Source organism: Urocitellus parryii (assembly GCF_045843805.1).
Source record: "Urocitellus parryii isolate mUroPar1 chromosome 12 unlocalized genomic scaffold, mUroPar1.hap1 SUPER_12_unloc_3, whole genome shotgun sequence".
NCBI classification, from domain to species: Eukaryota; Metazoa; Chordata; class Mammalia; order Rodentia; family Sciuridae; genus Urocitellus; species Urocitellus parryii.
Window position 1 is genome coordinate 293,465 of NW_027551760.1, and position 23,717 is coordinate 317,181.

General features: G+C 52.0%; 1 protein-coding gene and 1 long non-coding RNA gene across 2 annotated transcripts; both read left to right on the forward strand.

Moving 5' to 3' along the window:
* The first annotated feature begins 11,855 nt into the window (after nt 1-11,855).
* Nucleotides 11,856-17,615, forward strand: LOC144251274 (uncharacterized). The gene is made up of 4 exons (XR_013342667.1): nt 11,856-11,896; nt 14,253-14,380; nt 17,287-17,411; nt 17,532-17,615. It is a non-coding gene; the product is annotated as an uncharacterized LOC144251274 (long non-coding RNA).
* Nucleotides 17,616-20,151: 2,536 nt separating this feature from the next.
* LOC144251277 (transmembrane protein 131-like) lies at nt 20,152-22,721 on the forward strand. Its single transcript, XM_077794320.1, has 4 exons — nt 20,152-20,180; nt 20,362-20,459; nt 21,013-21,173; nt 22,336-22,721. The coding sequence occupies exons 1-4, from the start codon at nt 20,152-20,154 to the stop codon at nt 22,615-22,617; spliced, it is 570 nt and encodes a 189-aa protein (XP_077650446.1). The 3' UTR covers nt 22,618-22,721.
* The last annotated feature ends 996 nt before the right edge of the window (nt 22,722-23,717 follow it).

Genomic DNA, 23,717 nt, shown 5'->3' on the forward strand with positions numbered 1-23,717 from the left:
AACCAAATCCCTGGTCACCTCCAACAGAAGGGCGAGGCCTGGAGAGGCTGTGACTGGCTCTGTCACCTTTAGGCACATACTGTCCTTCTGGATGGTTCAGCAGGAATCTGCTAGGTCCTGATGGCTGGCAAGTCAAGGTCAGAGAAAGATGGGCAGAATTACAGCCCCACGGATTCTATCCCTTATCCCTGGAAGTGTATAATCTATTTCTTTTCAGACAAATGAGAAGTTTACAGATGTAATTCAGGTTCCTAATCAAGGGACTTTAAAAATAGGGAGGTCACCCTAGATGACGTGGGTTGGCCCCATGGAATCCCAAGGGCTCTTAATGTCAGCAGAGGACGGAGGGGAGGTGAACCTTTCCAAGCCCACCAAGGACCCTGGGTAGGTTGGAAAGCTGTTACCTCCACCTGCAGGGGCAGCCCCAGACCTCCAGGAAGGAGCAAGGCTCAGCCCGTGCATTTATGGGCGCCTGTGAGACCCCACTCAGAGGATGCGGCCTCGCCTCACGGACCTCTGGCAATACAAGCTGTGTGAGAAAGTACTTCCGTCTCCTCAGTGTGTTAAGGTGGAAACCTGGCAGAACGCTGGCCTGCGCCTCAGAGCTCACATCATGCTCCAGTCACAAGGCTGGCCCGCAGAGCCAACTGTGTGGCCTCAGCTCCCCGGGGGCGGCCAAATCCCACATCTGCAGCCCCACCTTTGATTGTTCCCGCCAAGGCCCCACCTCACATCCCCTCTGAGCCCTCCTCAACTTCTCAAGGCCAGCGGATCACGTCCTCTCTGTCCTGACTCTTCATGAAGACAGCCACATGGCACTTTGCAGATGTAGTCCCCCCCCACCCCTCAGGCCACAGCATCTGTCAGAGGAAGAAGACAGGCAGGCTCTATCTTTGAATCCCCAGCACCTGACCTAGAATGGTAAAGAAAATTCACCCTGGCTGCTGGCCACGGAGCTGTCTACAGGATGTATCCAAGACTCACCTTCGTAACTGTTGAGTGAATGGATTATATAAAACTGCCTGCCTGCTCTTGAGAAAGGCCAAATATTCCATTTCTATCTTAAGTGACAACTTATAGAATGGTTGCTTCATGGTAGTGTCTTTTAAAATGGCTTTTTTTTTTTTTTTGTAAATGTGTTCAGTGTGAAGAGTTAAAACAACTAATCAAAGATCGAGCCACTGTGAGCACATTTTGATGGACAGCCTTCCCTACAGCTCCTTATCTGCACGTACACAAGCAGGCACACATGCTTCTGTAAAACAAATATCCTACCTGCACCCACTGTGGATAGCCTTCTACCCTGCATCCCAGGCTCAGGTCAGACTTTCACCCCTCTGTGTGGGAGGCCAACCTTACAGGTAACTGAGTTACACTCCCCAGCTGGGTGCTGAGGCACTTAGTCACAGAAATGGGTGTGTCTTGCTACAGCCCCATGGGTGAAGCTATGCTCACCTGTTCCTTTGTAATATAAACCCTTGCCCTGTTTAGGATAGAATCTTCCATGGAAGTGCCTTGTGTGTGTCCCCTCCTCTTACTGTGCCCTTGGGTATGGCCTACCCAGGTGTCAGTCAACCTGCTGACAGTGGACATCATGAAGATACTCAGCCCCCTGAAACCTGACCCCTTGCCTCACTTGAATAGCTTCTCCTCAATAAAAGGGGTCAGCGCGTGCTCTCTCTCTCTTTCTGCGGACCCTTAAGGTCAGAGGAGCTGTCACAGCAACCCCAAAGAAATAGGTATTTGTGTCTCTTGTGTGGTTATTTTGTGCAGCCCAGTTAGCCCAGTTTAACTAGAGTGACCCCTGAGCCTTTTAGTCACGAGAACAGAAACCCGGCACCTCTGTCCACAGGAGGTTCCTCCTTGATCTTGGTTAGTCTTCACAGGGAACTTTCCATAAGGCAAGTACATGACTGAAGTTTGCTCAAACTGACTAAAAAGAAGCAGCGGGTTGAAGGGGAGAGATGTCCTTCTCTCTTCCTCTCTTGCGCCTATGAAAGTAGACTTTAAAAGCATGTGTTCCTGGCTGGGTGCAGTGGTGCACGCCTGTAATCCCCATGGCTCGGGAGCCTGAGGCAGGAGGATCATGGGTCAAGGCCAGCCTTAGCAGTTTAGCAAAGTCCTAAGCAACTCAGCAAGACCCTGCATCAAGGAGGTTTACCCAAGGCTTCAGTGCCCAGAGGTTTTCTTGGGACTTGGTCACAGGCTGCGTGGCTAACCCGTAGAGAGAGACTGCCGCCTATCTCTGGGCTAATACCTTTGGTTTGGTTCCTCTAGAGGTTGGAACTAATACTCCATAGCCCAGAGCCCCCAGGCAAACTCCATGTTTCTGCCCAGCAGGATGTTCCCAGTCCAGAGGATCTCCCGGTGACTGAGGGCAGAGGCTAGATCTCTCTTTGGCCAGGGTTAGTTCTTCACCACATACTTGTACTTATATTTGTTTTCTTTTTGCAAATTCTCTTCTTTTACTATTTATTCTCAAAAGGATAAAACAATCTAAATATTCACTAAGAGGGGACTAGTAGAATAAGCCAGCTAGAAAAAAAATGGGGCATATACCTATAGACCATGAGGCGATGGCCAGTATGTTACTCAGCTGTCCATCCCTATAACAAAATACATGAGATAATTAACTTATAAAGAGAAAATGGTTATTTGGGGCTCAGTTTTGAAGGATCTAGTTCATGTTTGGGAAGACCCAGTATATTTAGGCTTCTTAGTGGAATTGCTGGGTGGCAATGATGGGGACCACGTGGCCGAGAAAAACTGTTTACCTCGTGTCCAAGAAGCAAAAGAGAAGATGAGGGGGCACGGTTCCCAAATCCCCTCCAAGTGTGTGCCCCCAGAGACCCAAAGACCTCTATTAATTCTCCCTCTGAAATCCTCTACCACATCCCAATAGTGCTACCCTGAGGACCAAACCTTGAATACACAGGTTGCTGGGACACTTAGCCAAACTGCTGAAAGGAACTATTTAGTGAAAAGAGAAAGACGATGTTCATAGCAGCACAATTCACAAGAGCTAGACTGTGGAACCAACCCAGATGCCCTTCAATAGATGAATGGATAAAAAAAATGTGGCATTTGTACACAATGGAATATTAATCTGCACTAAAAAATGACAAAATCATGGAATTTGCAGGGAAATGGATGGCACTAGAGCAGATTATGCTAAGTGAAGCTAGCCAATCCCTAAAAAACAAATGCCAAATGTCATCTTCGATATAAAGAGAGCAACTAAGAACAGAATAGGGAGGAAGAGCATGAGAAGATGATCACCATTAAACAGGGACGAGAGGGGGGAGGGAAAGAGAGAGAGAAGGGAAATTGCATGGTAAAGGAAGGAGACCCTCATTGTTATACAAAATTATATATAAGAGGAAGTGAGGGGAAAGGGAAAAAACGAGAGAAATGAATTACAGTAGATGGGGTGGAGAGCGAAGATGGGAGGGAAGGGGAGGGGAGGGGAGGGGGGATAGTAGAGGAGAGGAAGGGCAGCAGAATACAACAGACACTAGTATGGCAGTATGTAAAAACGTGGATGTGTAACCCATGTGAATCTGCAATATGTATACGGGGTAAAAATGGGAGTTCATAATCTGCTTAAATCAAATGAAATCAAATGAATGAAATATGATATGTTAAGAGCTTTGTAATGTTTTGAACAACTAATAATAAAAAAAGAAAAAAATTTAAAAAAAAGAAAAGAGAAAGTTGGAAAAGACCTGGTTGGAAAAGACCTGTACATGTCATAACATCATATTTCTGTTTACCTGGAGGGGCTTGAATATGTAAACAGTCACTCATAATAAAGACACGAAGGAAGGTGATACTAGAAACCTTTTTAAAGGTCATCTCGGGGGAAAAAAATAAGGTCATCTTGGGGAATAAGAGAATGAGGCATCTCCCATGTGCAGATGCAATTTTTAAATAGTCCGCATTACTAAAAGGAGAAATGGCTTATTCCAGAGACGGAAATACTCTACTCCTTGACTTGCAATGGGTCACAGCCTAATAAATCCATCACAAGTGGAAAATGTGGGGCTGGGGTATGACTCAGGATACAGCACTCACCCCGCATACATGAGGCCCTGGGTTTGTTCCACAGTGTGCGCGCACGCGCGCGCGCACACACACACACACACACACACACACACTCACACACACACACACACACACTCACACATTTTTAAGTCAAAAGTGCATTTAATAACCTCACCTATGGAATATCATAGCCTAGCCTTGCCTATCTTAAGCATGTTCAGAGGACTTACATTAGTCTACAGCTGGGAAAAGTAATCTAATGTGAAGTCTGTTTTATAATGAAGTGTCAGGTATGTCACATAATTTATTGAATACTGTACAGAAAATGAAAAGCAGAGTGGCTGTATGGATATACACTCACATCATCCCACAGTCAAAAGATTGTTAGCCTGGAGTGGTGACATGCCTGTAATTCCAGCAGCTACGGAGGCCGAGGTAGGAGGATTGCAAAGTCAAAGCCAGCCAGACTCAGCAACTTAATGAGGCCCTAAGCAACTTAATGAGACCCTGTCTCAAAACTAAGCATTTTTTTTAAAAAGGGCTGGGTGTATTGCTCAGTGGTTAAGCTGAGAAAAAAAATGTTAATTCACAGCATCATTAAGTCAGGGACCCACTGTACACATATGAGCCTGGGACATCTTGTCATGCCAGAGAGCAAGGGGACTGACCTGAGAGGACTGGTCATGTATGGAAGGATTCAGGGACCAGCTTCACTGGCCAGAGATGACATCATTGGAGCACCAACAAGGGCAATCATAGCCACAGGCTGAAACATGAAGTAAGCTGAACTCTGTGAGTTCCTAATGACATAAAGAGTTCAGCCAGAGGGGGCCTGGAAACCAATTCATTATTTGGAGAACTGGTAAATGAGGAGAAGACCCAACATCTACCCCAACTTTAATCTCATTTAATGAAACTATATTCAGGATACCACTGGGTGGACGGCAGGAGGTTTCTCCTTACTGCCGTATTCCAGGTGAGAAGTGAAGAAGAAATGAAGCAGTAGAGCATGACCTTGTGCAGTTCCTGCTGAGCTCATGGGTGAGGGCCAGGGCCACCGTGACTCCTGACATCATTGGGAAGAAAAACCACGTGCCTCTGTCTCCCCGTAGCACCTATGATGTACCCAGGCCGAAAGTGAACTTGACAAGGTCTCTACACCTAAACAATCACTGTGAAGAAGAGAGAAAGAAAAAAAGAAAGTGAGGGAGGGAGGGAAGGAGATGGAGTGAGAGAAGGAAGGAAACATGGGAAGGAGGGAAACAGAAGAAAAAGAAGAGGGAAGCCAGGTGCAGTGGCACAGACCTGTAACCTCAGCAGCTTGGGAGGCTGAGGCAGGAGGATCGCGAGTTCAAAGCCAGCCTCAGCTACAGTAGGGTGCTAAGCAATTCTGGGAGACCCTGTCTCTAAATAAAATACAAAATAGGGCTGGGGACGTGGCTCAAGGGTCGAGTGCCCCTGAGTTCAATCCCCAGTAATAAAACAAAAAAGGCGTGAAAAATTCCTCTAGACATGGATTTTATTATTACATGCAAGTGTGTGGAGTGGTGATCATACACACACCACGTACAACGTGATTAGCATCGCCCTCCTCTTAAACATTCACCATTTCTTAGTGTCAGGAAGCTCTAATCTCCTCTCTTCTAGTTCCTTATAAATTTGTGATACGCTGTTGTAAACCACGATCGCCCCACTGTGATCTAACTGCACTTGAAACCATTATTCTCCCCAGAATGTAGATTTTAAGAAGAGTTTTGATTCTAAAAAAGTCGGAGTACTGTTGATGCTTGGTATTCTTGTCCTAAAGTCCCTGACCACTGAATTAGCCATGTTGACTGCCGCCCCTCGGGGTAGGTTCCTATGGGCTATGATCACATTTTCATCCACTGGTCAGGCTGCAGCCCTGTTCAATGTGCACTTCTGTTTCCCTCACTTAACTCACAGCTGACAGCACTGTATCTCATGCCCCAGTGAAGCTTACCTAGCATATTTTCCCCACAGGTAAGTCCCAGATCTTGCTCTTAGGAACACTACACAGCACTTCAGTGCTTGCTTGGGGCCACTTGAAACAGCAAAATCTCTAAGAAAAAAAAATGCAAATATGCAAAAAAAAAAAATTGTGGACTCAATAGAAAAGGACACTTGTTTGTAGCAAGTGAGAACTGAAGCAAAAAGTCAGAGTACCACTTTGAATGACCTCAGCTGGGGGTGTGCATGTGAAAGGACCCAAGGCTTGGCAGTTCTGCAGATGTCTGCAAATTCCTTGAAAAGCGCTATGAGAATTGAGTACTCTGGGTATTGGTTTTGGAGTTGCACATACGTTTTAGCAGGTTGTCAAATTCACAGAATCTGGAGGAATGAGGAGTAATTGTATTTCATAGATCCAGGATTGTAACTAGGTGAATGGACTTGCTCCAGGTAGGCTGTTTTTGAAAGAGCCATGGTGGTTTTCCAGTGATAAAGACCTTTGATGCAGCCATAGAAGTTTGTGCAAGCTTCTCTGCCCAGCTGAGAATCTTCCTCCACAGTGTGAACAACCCCCGCCCCAGTGCTGTCTCTGGACAGCGGATGGTCCTGTAGCCATCGGGTTAGTGCTGCCCACCTGGTCCACAGGTCCCACACAGTACCCAGATCCATCTATACCTGGTGCCTTACTCTCTCCCAGCCACTTACTTGTCTGTCAGTCACCTGGATGTGCCTTGGGTGCTCAGAAAAGGTGTGCAAACTGACAGACACCAGGCTCTAAGCTGGACCTCTGAACTCGAAGTGAAATACAGGAGAAAGACCAGGTGTTTGGGGATGGAGGTGGAAGGATGTGTCACTCTGGGCCGGTAGGGGAAAAGTAAACAATTAAACTAGGAGGATCTGAGGAGGGTTTAATTAAAGGATGACTTATAAAAGGATGGGGGCTCTAGAATAATCTTTAGGGCTAGCCAGGCTGATCTGGCACCATCCTCAGCCCCCTCCCCAGGCCAAAGGGAGAGGGAGACGCAGCTGCTTCCGGGGGAGCAGGGAGGATGGAGACATGTCTGCCTTCAGAGGGGCCAGAGCAGAGGAAGAAGGCAAAGCCCTCTGTCCAAAAGGCACGGTCACTGAGAGGTATTACAGTGTCTACAGGGGGTCCTCCTGCTTCCCCTCTTCCTCTCTCGTGTTTTCAGTTCTCCTTCTCTCTCTCTGTCATGTTGCTTTTCATTGACTATTTAGAGTCGCACTCCCTCCAGAGAGGTTACAGACCCTCGCAGGCATCTGCTCTGGATCTTGGCAGACCCTTCCTCCCCACTGCAGGGTTCTGCTGCCTCCAGCCACAGGACTGGGTGGATGTGTCATGCCCCAGCAGGAGGCGAGCAAGTGGAGCCAGGCATCCTCCATTCCCAAGTGCTGCCACCCCAGCCAACATGGCAGGAAAAGCAACCCCCCAGGAATTAAAACCTTCACCCCAGGATCCACCAGGCACCCGCATGAGCTGGGGAAAAGGCGCAACCCTTCAAGAGGTGCCTATGGAAATGGCCAGGGTGCTGCCGACTTGTGGGATGGTGGAGGACGGCCACAGCCATGCCCCAGGTGTGGGCACCCTACCCTAACCCCCCATGCACCCACACCGTACCTGGGGGGTAGCATGGCAGCAGTTGCTGCACCAGGGGAGAAGGGGCCTATGTGAGGCCAGGGCACTCAGTGGGAAAGCAGGTGGCTGAGAGCCCACCTTGGGAGATGGGCCTCTCCTGAGGCAAGGCTCCAGGTCCTGGCACATGCTCCACTATCCCGATTGAACTTCCCTTTAAAATGCAAATTCAAAACAAATTATTAAGAATTTCAAGATGGCCACTGCAGAGCCAGGGCCGTTCTGAATGTGGGACCCTGTGTAGCTGTGCCAGTCCTACACCTATGAAGCCATCCCTGAGAGGAGAGGGACAAGACCAGCTGGAGATGACACCCTAGAAGGGCAGGCAGGGAATAAGACCCCACCCTGGCTTTCCTCCCCATTTCTGGGTGGGTCTCTTCAATGGGAGAACCCAGATGCCAGCCAGAAGGCAAGATTGCCAGTGGAACAGAATCCACAGAGGTCAGCCTCCTGGGGCCGATGGAAGGACGAAAGATGTGGAGAGTCTAATCCCACCCAGTCTGCACCTTCGCCCCTCAATATTCACTCTTTAATATGGGTGGGAAAGAGCTACCATATCACTGGAAGCTAATGTCAGCTTGGTCATTGGTATGGTCTGAATGCTTGTGTCCCCCAGATTCATGTGTGGATCCCTAACCCCCCATATGATGGTCTTAAGAGGTGAAGCCTCAGCGACATGAGGGTGGGGCTTTCAGGAATGCAACTGGTGTCCTTATAAATTTCCATTGTTTATAAGCTACCCTACCTATGGTAGTTTGTTACAGTCACACTCCCACCTGAAACAGAAAGGGAGCCACCAGCGACATCCTCTATATAAAGTAGTGGGACTGCAGGCAACAATGAAGCAACAGCAGCATGACTGCAGAAACCCTGCTTCTGTAGCTGGTCCCAGGACCTACGGGGTAATGACATCCCTTCACCTGCTCCATGATCCCCTCAGCCTTTGCTAAACAGGAATCTTTAGCTGGCAGAGTGATCCCACCTTCCTCTCCTACGGGAACTCCACTGGCAGTCCCGTCTTACTTGGGTTGCTATAGTTTTTTTCCATAAACTTGTACAGTGGGACATAGAAATATAATAAGAGATGTCCAATGCACCTCCAAGACTCCAGACCTGGCTCTCCCTGCCCCACTGTAGAGCAGATCTTCCCTTGGCCATTGGGACTACTAGCATAGGCAACATAGCACCCCTCCCTGTGCATGTTGTTTGGCAGCAAGAGGAGCCCAGAATAGGCAGGGATATTCTACTTGCAGTGCTTTGGTACCTGGTAGAGAGAGTCTCCCTTAAGTTCCAACACTGCTTTGGTTTGGAAGAGTGTATCCTACAGGTCCATGAGTTGGAAGCTGGGTCTGCAGGGTGATGCTATGGGGAGGTCCTACGGGCCTTTAGGAAGTAGGGCCTAGGTCACTGAGGGAGCACCCCAAGGTACGTTCTGGGACCTCATGCCCATCCTCTCTTTTTCTTTGCTTCCTAGCTCATGATGTCAGCAGTTTGTTCCATTGTGCACTCCAAAGCCCCGAAGTAGTGGGGGAGTCACAAGGTCTAGGGATGGATCCCCCAGAACCATGAGCCCAAATAAACCTTTGGGCTATTATTACCTTCTATCCCTGGCTAAACAACCACCTTGCACATGAACCTATTTTGAGCAAGGGCCAGGGAGGCAAGGGAATGGACGTCTGGCACCCACAGGAAGGGCCATCTTGCTAGCTGGCTTGTTGAGCACCTTCTCTGTGTCAGGTGTCCCCTGGTGGTCATCCAAAACAGGTCCACTCATGAACCAGGAATGGGATGTTTCCAGAAAATTCTCCCGGTCCTCCTGAGCATGCAAGTGCAGGCTGAGAGAGAGGCAGGGAGCTGGAGGAGAGGCCAAGGGAATTTTGAGCTGGTTGCTCACACAGTCTCCCTGGGCCCTTGAACAGGCCCAGGCCCAGTCTCCCACTTATTATTCTCTCTTAAAAATGAGGCACTGCTGTATATACCCAGTTATCAGCCATCAGTAATATTCCTTTCACAACAGTCCACTCAGGCTCCAGAGTCCTTGAGATCCCACAGGCAGGAGTGTAGCTTCTACTTGGGCTGACCAGCAACACAGGAAGTGCTGTACTAAGAGCATTTGCCACAGAGGAAGACGGGAGGTCTCCCTTGCAGTGCTCTACGTGGGGCTCAGCAGAAGCTCCACATCTCATCCTCGTCACTGCCACAGATACTCCCAGTGCCAGAGAACAGAAGTCAAGGGCAGCATGTTTAAAAGTTAATGAGAAGAAGATAAAGACTTGGAGGCAAAAAGTATAAGCTACTCCTTCATAAAATAACCTTTGTAACCCAAGTTTTCAACTTAATTATTGGTGTAAGTATTTATTCTTCTTTGTCTATCCATGGCTTTAAAATTGGAGTTCAGTTCTTTCAAAACTCCACTCCTCTCTCCTGCTGTGGAGGTCTGGGATAGGGTAGGTAAGTCCAGCTCCTCCCACACCTCACTGTGCTTGCCCAGGCCGCAGCACCGGCCAGTTGTGCAGCTCAGGTGAGAAGTTCATGGCCCAGGACTGGGCTCGTCTGGAGCAGGACATACCCTTTCCCTTCTCCCAGGGTGGGGAGGCGCTCTGGCCCTCCAGGGATGTCAAGTGCTCTGGTGACTAAACCAAACTGGTCAGTTTTTTTCCTGGGATGAAGGCCCTGATTTTGAGACTTAATATCCAGTTATGGTTTCAAATCCAGCACCTCCTGGGATCATTGTGAAGTGACAGAGGGACATTCCTGGAAACCACCCCAGAGCCTTATCTTTCCTTTTTTTTCCTCCCCTTTGGGTACCAGGTATTGAGCCCAGGGGTGCTTAATCACTGAGCCACAACGCCAGCCCTTTTTATGTTTTATTCAGAGGCAGGGTCTCACTGAGTAGTTTAGGGCCTCACTAAGTTGCTGAGGCTGGCTTTGAACTCGAAATCTTCCTGCCTCAGCCTCCTGAGCCGCTGGGACTACAGGTGGGCACCACCACTCCTAGCCCAGAGCCTTACTTTTTCTTTTACCAGACCAGGCTCCTCAAGCTTTCTGTAAAGGGCCAGGTGGTATCTGAGGCTTGGTGGACCACAGACTTTCTCTGGGGCTTATTTAGTCAATTTTTGTTGTTTGTTTGTTTGTTTTACGCCACTTAAAACTATGAAAATCATTCTCCCCTCATAATCCATATAAAATAGCCACAGGCCACATTTGACCCATGGGCCACAGTTCACCAACCCCTGATCTTGATGCCAAAGTTTGAGTCCCTGGAACCCATTAACAGTGACATTCTTTGAGAAAAAGCATAAAACTTGAGGTTCACATTAAGTTGTATGAAGTCACTGTTTTCAAAGGATGTATTTAGAAATGACAACTCACACAGGAGTGGCTGGGGTGCAGCCCTGCCCCCTGGTGTTCTGCAGGAGCCTCTGAGGTGTGGAACCTGGGGGTGTCTCTGCGTGTCCCATCCATACTCAGGAGCAGCTCCTCGAGGCAGGAATGGCTGCTCACTGCTGTGCTCCCTGCACACACAGCATCCCTGCGAACATGTCGTGGGGTTGGGCCTCGTTCGTCTTGGTGGCATCCAGATCTTTCATTACAGGCGCTCAGTAGCCAGTGTGGCCTCACTTGGTGTCCTGTGCCGGCCGCTGTCCTGAGGCTCTCTGTGATTGTTCACTGGAGCCTCCGAGCGTTTTTCTCTTCGGTGCAGACAAAGGCCAGGACCCCCAAAGTCCCAGGGCCACTCATCACATGTGTCACCACTGGGCCTCCATCTCTGAGCAGGTCTCAGAGGCACCTGGTTCCACCGTGTGACGACAGAGCTCATCGCCCTCTGAGGCACTCTCAGGCTGACAACAGGTCTGCCAGATGGACAGAGTGGTCCAAGCTCACCAGCTGTACGCTCTGGGCTGCACTCGGTTACACACAAACTGTGCCCGGGAGCTGATGTTTTTAGTAATCGAATCCAGTTCTGATTTGGAAAGAGTCCAGCCTCTTCCAAAAGGCGCGAGGGCTGGGCTCCCCGCCGCCTAGAGCCGGCGGTGCTTTACCTGGTTTTCACCCGCAGGGAAAGGCAAAGGCCTTCAGCGCAAGGTCAAAGCCCCGAAAAAGCAGGAGGAGAAAGAGGAGAAGGGGAAGGGAAGGCCCCCGGAGGACGAGCTGAAGGGGTCCCTGGCCGACGACGACAGCTCCTCCACTGCCACCGAGGCCTCCAACCCTGACACCGAGCCGCTCAAGGAGGTAGGCGGCGGGCGCCCGCCCCGCAGGCCTGGCGTAGTGCGGCGCTGGGGATCCGTGGGGACGGGTCAGCCCTCGTGCCGCGCCAGCTGGGGATGGACGGCTGCACCTCCCCGGTGAAGGACGTTTGGAAGCACCGCTTCAGAGCTGGGAGTATCAGGAATAGTGACCCCTATTACTAGCTCACAGGTGTTGTCTCTGTCGAGAGGCTGGGCAGCGTCGGGACCTTCATGGTCACGGTGTCACATTGGAAGCAGCTCCCTCCCCGGGCAGGTGGGGCAGTGACTATCCCAGGAGGGTGTGGCCCAGGGCGAGACCCCAGGCTTTAGTGGTCACCCAGAGCTGGCAGCCCAGCCCAGGACATGACAGCCATGAGAATTCCACCTTGTCCCCGGAGTCTTCTGCTCAGGAATAACCTTGCAGAACGCCCAGCATGTGGCAGCATCCCAGGGCATCGCAGAGGGGAAAGTCCCAGCCGTGGACCGTGAGCTCCGAGCTGTGTGCAGGGCGGGGATGGTTCTGCTCTGACACCTTTTAGATGAATGTTTGAGATCATGGAGCAGAGTCTCTTTCAGCTTCAGTCTAGTGACCTAAGGAGTCACTTCTTAAATGTGCCCAGCAGTACCTGGAGGGTGAATTAATTTTGGAAACACATGTGCCTTGCCATCTGGGCAGCGGCCTTGCTCTGCGTACCCCTCCCAGCTGGCCCATGCTGTCTGCTTGGTCCACTTCTAGCCAGTACTGGGGTTCTGCACTTGATCCTCTAGAGAGCAGGGAGCTGCTGCGCGCCCCAGGGCTCTGGCTGCACCAGCTCATCCTCCCCCGTGGCAGCCGTACCCTGGTCACCCTCAGTGGCTGGCACCTGCCAGTATTCCTGCCCCTGCTTGCACCCAGCAGCAGCCCCAAGTGCACATGCTGCGGTAGCACCTGGGCCTGTCTGGCTGCCTCGGTGGGCTCTGTCCTGGTGCGGTGCCCACAGAGGTCAGGAGCTTTCCTTTGTGACCAGACCCAATTGGCAGGTAGTGTATTTGCTTCCCAGCGAGGTCACATGCAAGAGGTCGTTTTCCTCGCGTCTTTTCTGCCCATTCACTGAACAAACACTTGAAACCCTGAATGCCAGGCCTGTGCCAGGTGCTTGAGCACCACTGGACAGGGAGGCCACAGCCTTGTCCTCCCGAGCTCTTGGTCTGTGGCCCCCAGTGGACCGAGTGTTCAGGAGATGCTTCTCCAGTAACTCATAAAGTAGTCTTCAGGGTGTAAGAGCCAGGGGCTGATGTACCTGCCTGTGCTTGGTGTCCTGGACAGTCGCCTGGCCTGGCATGGCCTGCTAAGTCAGGGTGTTGTCGTCACCAAGACGGGAGGGCTGGACGCTGGTGGTTAGGTGCTACTCCACCCCAGGCTCCACCCTGCATCCACAGCCGCCCCCTTTGCTGGGTGTGTCCTTCCTCTCTGTCCCCCAGTGCTCCATGAGTGACTGGTGAAGAGCCAGGCTGGTGTTGGTGCACAGCCTTCTCACAAGCAGTTCACCTGAGCGGACACGCCTGTCCAGGGGACAGGTCCACTGACCTCATGTGTGCATGCCACAGCAGCGTCAGTCACTGTACCATGCATGTGCAGCTTCTGCGCTGGCCTGGCTTTCGGAGGCAGCCTGGGTGGCCCTCCCCAGGCCAGGCTCTACCTGGCAACCAGGTGAGAGCCCTCTAGAGCGCTCTGTCACACCACGGGCCCACATTGCTCCCAGGTTGTCCTGTCTCTCTCTACCTGCTAGGCCTCAAGGTCCTTGAGGGAAGAGGCCAGACCCGCACGCCAGTCCCACTACCTGGCACCAAGTAGGTGTCTAGTAAATGTGTGTCGAGCAGGTAAATGAATACCTCAGCCCTGTCCTGTTGATGGTCCCACTGAGCCGGCCACACGCTGGTTCAGTGGAAGGCCCAGGTGTGGACACATAGAGAGCGGCTTGCCTGGCTTTTTGGCCCTGAGTTTTGTTCTTTGGATTGGGCACGTTGCTAGGAGTGTTTAAGTTTATAGTCTTCGCTCAACTCTCCTTATAAAGACAAGGTTTTGCTCCCTGATACTTAAAAAATAAGGAGCTACCAGTTGCTTCTTCGACTGCCACCACCCACTTCTATCAGATAGGAGTATATAAAAATGAACTTTATAAAAAAAACTCAGACTCGCCAAAACATAATTATAGTTACAATCGTAATGTGGCTGAAAAATTGACAGAACTACAGTAGATTTCAGGGAAGGAATGTGTCACATTTATTCATTTCACAACATACATCCAATACCTCTTAGTGTCTTATCATTTGTCGTTTTTATTAATCTTTCTCAGCAATTCCACATGTGTTTTTTACAGGATACAGAAAAGCAAAAGGGAAAACAAGCCATGCCCGGAAAACATGAAAATGAAACGTCTCAAGTGAAGCAAAAAAGCAAAAAGCTCTTAAATGTTAAGAAAGAAATCCCCACAGATGTGAAACCCAGGTGAGGAGCAAGAGGGTGCAGAGGAGTGAGGGTAGGTGGGCTTCCAGGGCCTTTGCAGCAAAAGCCACGCTCCTCTGGGGCTTTGGTCACATTCGCTGCCGTGGACTGGACAGCCACGGGCTCCAAGTGTTAGACCAGGGCGGGGGGCGCCGGCTTAGTGATCTGCTGCCGGGGGACAGGTGTGGAGGGGAATTTCAGTTTGTGACTCATTCCCAGGCAGAGAGGCCTTTCAGTTCTGCTCAAGGTGACCTTGATGGCCAGCACAGGTAAAGGTATGACATCCTCCAGAAAGCGCCCCAAGGCTGCTGCAGCACCAGCCCAGAGCTGGTGTCAGGACCTCAAGTTCTGTGCTGTAAAACTTGCAAGTTTGTTCCTACCAAAAAGAATGTTCAGAGCAGGTATCCCCAGCCAGATAGTTCTCTCGGGAAACACCTCCAGCTCGGGCCCCACAGCTAGGCTCGCTACAGAGTGTTCCTGGGATAAATGAGGGCATTAAACTAGTAGGTTACTAACGAGCTTTTGGTGTGCAGAGATCTTGTGAAGATAGAGTTATGCAGTACATTTTGTGATTGTAAATTGTAAAACCAGTGCTCCTAAGAATGGTCTTAGAGATGCTGTGCCATAGGTGACGTCACCAGATCTGCCATCTGCTAGCCCTAGCCCTGGTGCCTGAGTTTAGTGCCTGAGACCGAGCAGACAGGACGCACTCCTCTTCTCAGCCCTCTTCTGCTGACTCCTGTGGTGTTCTGGGGTTTGCGTGGCCATTAGCAGGCTCCTAATTTGAAAAGGCTTCACTGGAGCCTGCACCCTTGTGAGGTCTGTGAGTTAATTCTCTAGCAAAGCACAGCAAAGGCAGTTAGTCCTCTCCGGCCGCAGTTCTCCATTCCCTTGATGGATAGCTGAAAAAGAGATGGGTCCCAGAAGGCCACTCAGGCAGCACACCCCACACATGCACCCTCAGTCTCCTGATCTCTTCAAACCCACTGATTGTCCTCTGTTTCTACAAATTTAAGGGTTGAGAGTCTCCCAGTTCATCACCGCCAGCGAGCGGTGGTGGTGAATGCAGCATGCTGACAGGCGGCCACCATCAGGACCAGTCCTGGCTTTAGATGCCTGAGATTCTGTCCAGCTGTGCATATGATCATAGGCCAGGGGAAGGGCCTGGGCTCCCTGTCACCCTACAGCCACACCCCTAGAGCAGACTTTAGAAGTCAGCTCCTGGGACTGAGAGCAGGGGCTGCGGTGGCAGAAACGTGGTCTGTTTTCCCAGCTTTACACCTATGGTAGCAGGCCTGTGGACTCAGAAGATTCCATTACAGGTCAGAGATGCCCGAAATAGGATTAGACCTCAGGCACTAAAAGGGCTTCCGCAGAATCAGGAAGGGCCCAGGGCATCCTGCTTTAGGACAGCAACCATCTCTGCTCATTGGATTTTCTGTTTGTGAGCATTTTACACATTAGTATAATTGGAATGTAAAATCTGTGATAAGCAGAGAGAAGTCTGGAATGTGGACCAAAAGCCATACACTCTCCAGCAGCGTACTTGCACAGGCGGCAGGGCCCAGGGCCCTGGGCTGCATCACTAGGCCACAGCCCTTCAGTATGGGGAGCATACCCGTCTCCACCCACTCAGCCCTTCAGTATGGGGAGCATACCCGTCTCCACCCACTCACCCATGCAGCATGTGTGACGGGAGCAGGGACAAAGCCTGTGGGAGCCACCTTCTCCCTTCCCTTTTAGAAAACGCCATCTAATAAAAGTTGGTTCTTGTCCATTTTTTTGGAAGCCTTAAAAAAGTATTTTGCTAGAGATCATCTGGCTTAATCAACAAAAATAAAATAGTCTGGGACCTTTTTCCTAAAAAGCCAATTAATGTTATAGTAGCAGAATTAAGCTTTGTACAGACATCCCCGCACTCCTTGACTATCTACCCTAAAAATTGCCCACGCCCACACCCTGCACCAGGGCTGGTGTCTGCCTCGGGCAGCCTTCCGGGTTTTTTGGAAGACAGTTTTTAAATAACCCTGACAGTCAGAAGTAGAAGAGCGCGGCAAAAGATATTATGGCTCTGTGTACTGATGGTCTCACTCATCAGCAGTGCGCGGTTTTTGTCTGTTTTTGATTGTGTGAACGTCAGTTTGTTATCGCACTAAAATTCTGTTTATTTGGGCAAAAAGACCCTCTGAGTTTTTGGTTACTTCTTATATTAATTCCTGAAATAATACCTATTAATTATAGAAAATTTGTGACATGCAGAGAGACTAAAGAATGAAAAGTCAGTTAGTTAACTGCCCCTATTTATTCTTGTTGCCAAGGCCAGACTCAACTTGGCATCCTCCTTCCTCGGCCTTCCGAGTCGCTGGGTTACAGGCATGTGCCACTGTGCCTGTCTCTGCTTGTACATGTGTATTATCTCGAGCTCTCTCATAGCGCCCCGCTCCTGGACCACAGGCACGAGGTGCCGCCCTGCTTCTCTGCAGAGAATTGGTGCATTTCCACAGTAGCCAGGAACTTGGCACAGGTGCCCCCCGCCAGGGTTTCTATGGGAAAGTGTCCAGGGTTTTGAGTAGCAGGAGCTGTGGTGGGGCGGGTCTGAGATCTTTGACGTCTGTATGTTCGCAAGTCCCACAGTGGCCCAGGAGCTCCAGGCCCGCGGCCACACTTAGCAGCCCCACACGTCAGTTCAGGGCTCCGTACCCTTTTGCTGAAGTGGATGCAGTAGCCCTCGCCTGTACCTGAACCAGGTGAGGGTCTACATGCTGAGTGTCTCCTGAGCAGCCCTGGGAAGCTGAGCACACAGCCGGTGCTGGGCTGGGCTGGGCCGGGAGGAAGCCCACTTAGCATCAGTGACTTCTGCCCTCACCCAGGGCAATAGACACGCGTCTCCCTCCCTGGCTGTCTTCCAGTTCTCTAGAATTACCGTACCCTCCCACGTTGGAAAGTAAACCACGTAGAAATCTCCCAACCAAGATTCCTCTTCCAACTGCCTTGACAAGTGGATCCAAGTCACGAAATTCCCAGAAAACAAAAGGTATTGTCGTTTTGTCAGTGGTCAGCCACCTGAGGCTGGGGCATGTGCCCACCTGGGAGGGAGGGAGGGAGCAGAACTAAGGAATTCCCCTCCCTTAACAAATGTCTGATTTTTGTGCAGGTACAAATAAGTTAGTGGACAACAGACCACCTGCCCTAGCAAAATTTCTCCCCAGTAGTCAAGAACCAGGCAACACCAGCAGCTCCGAGGGTGAGAAGGACTCTCCGCCACCGGAGTGGGACGCGGTGCCAATCCACGGGCCCGGCAGCTGTGAGTACCGACCTAGCGCCCGGGGCCACCCACAGCCCACTCACACCCCACCCACACCATGGGAGCACGTGCTTCAGCCATGTTGGCAAAGGCTCACGCAGGGCTCTGTCCCCGGAAGCTGGATACCAGCACAGCACTGCCTCTGTGCACGGTGGAATGACCTGGTCGGGTTGTTGATTATCCAAGAGTTGTCACCCCACAATAGCGGTCTTTTGCCTTGCGGCCAGCTCCTCACATCAGTACTGGAGAGAGTAGCAAGGGGCTGGCTGTGGCTCTGGAGACAAGGACACAGAGCCACAGGCAGAGGGCACTGCAGGTGGGCACTGCAGAGGAGCCAGGGCCTCTGCAGGACGCATCAAGCGGGCAGGGCTGAGGACCAGGAGCCCCCTCCTGCTCCTCGTCCTAGGGCAGCACTCGGAGCAGGGCAGTGGTGGGTTTCCTGTCCAGTTGTGCTGGACTGCCATCTCGCTGCAGAATAAACATTGTAAGACATCTACCGGGAGTCTTTATGCCAGCCTGTGGACGGTACTTATCAGGCCAGGTGGATTCTCAGAGTGTATCCTTGTGATTTTGGGGCCAGGGCAGCTCACACCAAGGGGGAGGCGAGGTATTCTTGTAGAGCAGGGGACGTTCAGCCCAGGTGGTGGCTTCAGCTGCTGTCCTGAGGAAGAGGAAGCAGAAGATGTCAAGACCCAAGAGCACCCGGCCAGCCTGGCAGGGACAGCGCAGGTGCCAGCCCCTGACGCCCCCGAGGGCACACACAGACGAACTCCTGGTTTCTCTTTAAAACCTTTAAGCAAAACACATCAGCGCCTTAGCTTGAGTCCCACATGTGCTGAGAACGTCGGAAGTAGCTGATAAAGACCACAAAATATCACATTAATGAGGCCTTTTGTGTTTAATTTCCAGCAACTGGCAGTCTTTATAAACTTTCTCTGCAAACCCTCAACGCAGACATTTTCTTAAAACAACGCCAGACCTCACCGAGCCCCGCCTCTCCGTCTCCCCCTGCCGCCCCTTGCCCGTTCACATCCCGGGGCAAGCTACAGCAGCATCGTCAACAGCAGCTCCGGCAGGTAGGGGCCTCTTCTCAGCAGGTGCCTCCGACGGTCACCATCACTGTCCTGCCATACCTCGGGTGCTTGCCCTTGGCCCTTGTACCTGAGGCCAGCAATGATCCTGCTCTTATTCTGAGCCACTCCCTGCTGTCACCCTGGACTGGCCAGGGCACTCTCAGCACACCAGGCATTAAGGGAGGTTGGGGACACGGGTTTATGTGGCGCTAAGACCCTGATGTTGGGCTGGCTCTGGCTAGGACGGCAGACGGGCCCTGCCAGAGGACCCACCAGCCACGCTTGCTCAGGCAGAGCCCCTTGTGTCTGCCTGGGACCGTTAGCGAGTTGATTTTGGAGGGTGGGCTCACCAGGTGCCAGCACCGTCATGGGTATCTGTGTGTCCCATCCTGGCAGGCTCATGTAGGTTCCCCCAGAGTTGGCAAGAGGCGGTGACCACCATGGCTGGAGAGCCTGCTGAGGCCTTGCCACGGTGGGCTTGTCGCCCTGCTGTGATAGGAGCCCCCTCTTAGGTCTACTCCCATGCAGGCAGTGGTGGCTCTGCAGAGTGGCCCCTCCCAGCACTCCCCAGAACACAATCGCAGCCTCTGCAGTCCCTAGACCCCTCACTGCCACCTAACAAAGCGGTCTGACCCACAGCGCGTCCAGGGCAGCCCCGAGAAGGCCCCGCTGGCCCCGCCGTGGGCACAGCTGGCCAGGACTCAGTCCTCACTCTGCTTCTTCCTTAGTGACCCGAAAATAAAGCAGCCAAACGGAAGCAAAAGCAAGTTGACGAAAGCAGCTTCGCTCCCAGGCAAGAATGGCAACCCCACCTTTGCTGCAGTCACGGCGGGTTATGACAAGAGCCCTGGTGAGTGCCCACCTTTGCCCCCAGGCCGGCACACCTGGGCACAGGGTGGCCGAGTGGCCCTGGTCACGGTTTGCCCTCACTGACACAGATTCACTGTTGCAGGTGGGAATGGCTTTGCTAAAGTGGCTTCAAGCAAAACAGACTTTTCCAGCAGCCTTGGCATCTCTCACATCCCCGTTGACAGAGACGGCTCGGACAGGTATGTGGTTGCCCCTGATCAGCAGGGAGGGCAGGACGCCTCCACGCGGCCACCCACCCCCCAGAGGCATTTCCGTGTCTGTTAGGTGTGGCTAGCGCTGCTAAGAAGCCTTGTCTGCTGGGGGAGCCACAGTCCCTGAGGAAAGGGGTGCAGCAGGCCCCGGCCGTGGGCCAGCAGACCCCAGTCCAGACATTTCCTCCTTGGTACCCTAGTGGGCTGGAGGGAGCACTCTGATGGCTTCTCGGGGACCCTCGTGAATCAGCTGGGCCCTTTGACACATGTAGCAGTGTGGTGGCATTAGCTACCCGTGCTGGTGACCCGCCTAGAGGAGTGACAGCAGGAGGCCCCATGCCCTCTGTACCAGCGGGAAGTCCTAGGTGTGAAGCCACTTTTTAAGAAATCTGCCCCCCTCTGCAGACGCCTGCTCTGACCCAGGCTGTGGGGGGCACCCGCTCCTGCGGCCCTGAGACCTGCCCTCCCACAGACGGGTGGCGCGGTGTGTCCGGCCCAGTGCACTAAAGTCCCCTGTTCTGTGTCCTTTCTCTTCTGAAAACTCAGCTCGGGTTTGTGGAGCCCCGTCAGCAACCCAAGCAGCCCCGACTTCACCCCCCTCAATTCATTCTCGGCCTTTGGAAATTCTTTTAACCTGACCGGAGGTGAGTGTTCAGCGAGACTGTGTGGAAATGGGAGGGGCGGGATGAGGGGAACTTTCCTGTCCGGCGGAGCCACTCTTGAGCAGACGTACGTGCGGAGCAGGTCCCTTGAACTTGCATCAGACGCTGACCGGCCTGAGGTACACACTGACTCCGCTGGGACGGTTCTGATCTTGCCCTCCTGGGCGCCCTCGGATCCTGGCCCTCTCCCCGGCCTCCCTCCTCCACCACCCACCCAGGGCACAGTGGGCCAGGCTCTGCTAGGGGCCTGGTGGCCGCGCCCCGTGGCCAGTGTCTAAGAGCTTCCTGACTCCTGGGAGGCCAGGGCACCACCCCCTTTCTCTTGCCCTGTACGATCAGAGCGTTGCTGGGTGCGCCTCAGCTGCAGCATCCTGTGGGAGGTCGGCACCTTGTTGCCTCTAGTGCAGAACAAGCTTGAGCCTGGGAGACGCCCCCGCATGCGTCGGGGGAGCTGGCGTACAGTGGGACAGTGTGTGGACCCCATCTTCTCAGTGTGGCAGAATCAGACGTGGACTTGATGGCTGTCTCATTTCAGAAGTTTTCAGCAAACTCGGGTTATCTCGCTCCTGCAATCAGTCCTCCCAGAGAAGCTGGAGTGAGTTCAGCAGTGGCCCCTCTTACCTCTGGGACTCTCCAGTGACAGATCCGAGCCCCTCCTGGCCGGCCAGCTCCAACTCCCCCACCCACACGGCCACCGTGAGTACTTGGCCTGGCCCACAGCCTGGCCGTCATGGGCACTGAAGAGACAGTGAGGGGTGGGCTGGTGCAGCGCGGCCCTGCCCTGTCTCTGCGATCCGCCACAGTGAGCGAGCACCGCGCCTCAGAGCCTCGGGGACCAGGAGGTTTGGGGAGGAACGTTGGTCCTGGCTTCTCTCCTGGTACTTCAGGGTCCTTTTCAGCCTATGACCTCCACCACAGGTGAGGCTGGGACCCACCTGGGGCCAGGTGAGGCTGAGCAGGTTTCCGGGTCTATGTACCTCCGTCTGCAGCCCCGGAGGCAAGCTGGCACTTAGCATGCATTTTGTTTCTAAGAAGCACCTCTTAGCTCCAGCTTTTCTAGTGCACATTTGTTTGCTTCTCAGCTCAATTTTTCTGCAGAGATTGTGCTAAAAAAAAAAAAAAGTCCACTTATCAAGAGAAATGATTTCAGCTTCCTGGAATTGTTACCAAAAACTGTGATCCCACTGTGATTGCGTTTTTGTTCTCAGGAAAACTACATCAGATGTGCAGGGTCCAACAGGCAGTGTTTTAACTTCGTAGCTCTTACTCCCTAGAGTCCACAGTTTGTCTTGTAATCAGTCTGGCTTCAGATTTGATGCCTTAACAATTGTTTAAAACAGGAGCTAGCAACAGGCATGGTGGAACATACCTGTGACCCCAGCAACTCAGGAGGCTGAGGCAGGAGCATCACAAGTTGGAGGCCAGCCTGGGCAACTTAGACTGTGTCTCAGAAAGGTCTGGGGATGTAGCTCAATGGTAAACGTCTCTGGGTTCAATCTGCAAAACAAAAAAGCCAAGGATCCCACAAACTCAGTAGAGAAACAGGTAGTCAGTATTCAGGCCTCTCAGGCCATCTGCCTGTGCCCCTGTTCCTGGTGCAGAAGGAGCCAAAACAAGGGCAGTGCTCCAGGGAGACCAGCGCACGGGGCACTCCGGCTGGGTTCGGGCCACTAGCTGGAGCCCACCAGCCCTTCTTTGGAACATCAGAACTGTCTCCTCAGACTCTGGTGTGGCCTCCTGTGGTTAGAAGTAAAGTGAGGAGCCTGTGACCTAGCCTCATTTGTCCCCCACTGAGCCACTGCCCTCTCCTGCCCATGCCACCCGGGAGCTCAGCCTGCTGTTCTCTGTCTTGTCGCAGTCGATCCTCGGCAGCACCAGCCTGTGGTCCACCACCCCCTTCAGCAGCTCTATCTGGTCCAGCAGCCTCAGCAGCGCCCTCCCCTTCACCTCCCCGGCAAGCGCGCTGTCCAGCGTCAGCCTCATGGGTGCCGAGACCTCCTCCACGGTGCACGCCCCTTCTGCGTCCAGCCCTACCGACGACTTGGGACAGACCTACAACCCCTGGCGGATATGGAGTCCCACCATCGGAAGAAGAAGCTCTGACCCTTGGTCTAACTCGCACTTCCCTCATGAGAATTGAAATTAGACAAAGAAACAAGAACAAACCGCGCGGGGGTGCCTCATCTCGATCATGACCCGCCGCCGAGACCTGTCGGGCTCCCTGCCCTCGCCCCACTCCCACCACCCACTGGCTGCGCAGACTCGCAGGGCAGGCTCTACACTCGCTTCTCAGATCTTTCTTGCAATTATGATACTATGAGATTTGCTGTTGTGCTTTTAGAGAAAAGTCTGGACTCAGCCACAAACTCCACTAAGACCTGTCCACCCAGCCCTCAGCTGTCCCCATTCCCCTCCCTCCTTTCTCCTCCCTGCCTTCTTTACCTGTCTGAACACAAATTTGACATTACAGCTAAGGGAGTAATTTGAGTTGATTCAGAAGTCCTGGCATGTGACAATTTTACTAAATTCCCAAGTTTGGTTTTTAATAATTTCTCAATATTATGCGCCAAGATCTAATTTTAAAAATGTATGAGGACTTTGTGCTGAAAATACAGAGTATTTTTTTTAAAGTAAGGCTGTCTTGGTTAAAGCAGATTACAGAGATGTAAGACAACTTCAGAACAGTGAGTGAATGTAAGACCACTCGGTTGAGACCTCACGCATTTTCCGTGCTGTTTGTACTTGAGGTATGTAACATTTGTATACCTGAATTTATTTTAAAGATAAACCGAAATGCACATAACCAAGTCTTGAAGTACAAGATTGAATGTGTATTTCTTAAAAATACAACTTTGTGTTGTACTTTGAAATACATGATGCTTTTTTCAAAAGCCTTGAATTGTTTTGTTTCGCTTTTTTTTTTTTTTTAAACACACATTTATTTGGACTTCCGCACGCCAAACAAAACCCCCAGCGCCATTGCCCAACCCTCTGGAGTTGACGGGTCAGGGCAGTGGTCTACTGCAGTTCCCGCAGTGGTCACTGAGGGTCTAGGAGAGAAACCTGGAAGCCTGTGCAGACTCCTCCAAGGGTGGTTTTTCTCCCAACATCCTAAACAGTAATAGAATGACGATGCTTAACTCCATCTCAGCACCTGGCTGAAACCGTGGCTGGCCTCGTGATGACCGGGCCCCGAGACAGGCTGATGGCAGAGCCACACGCCAGTCGCCATTCTTGCAC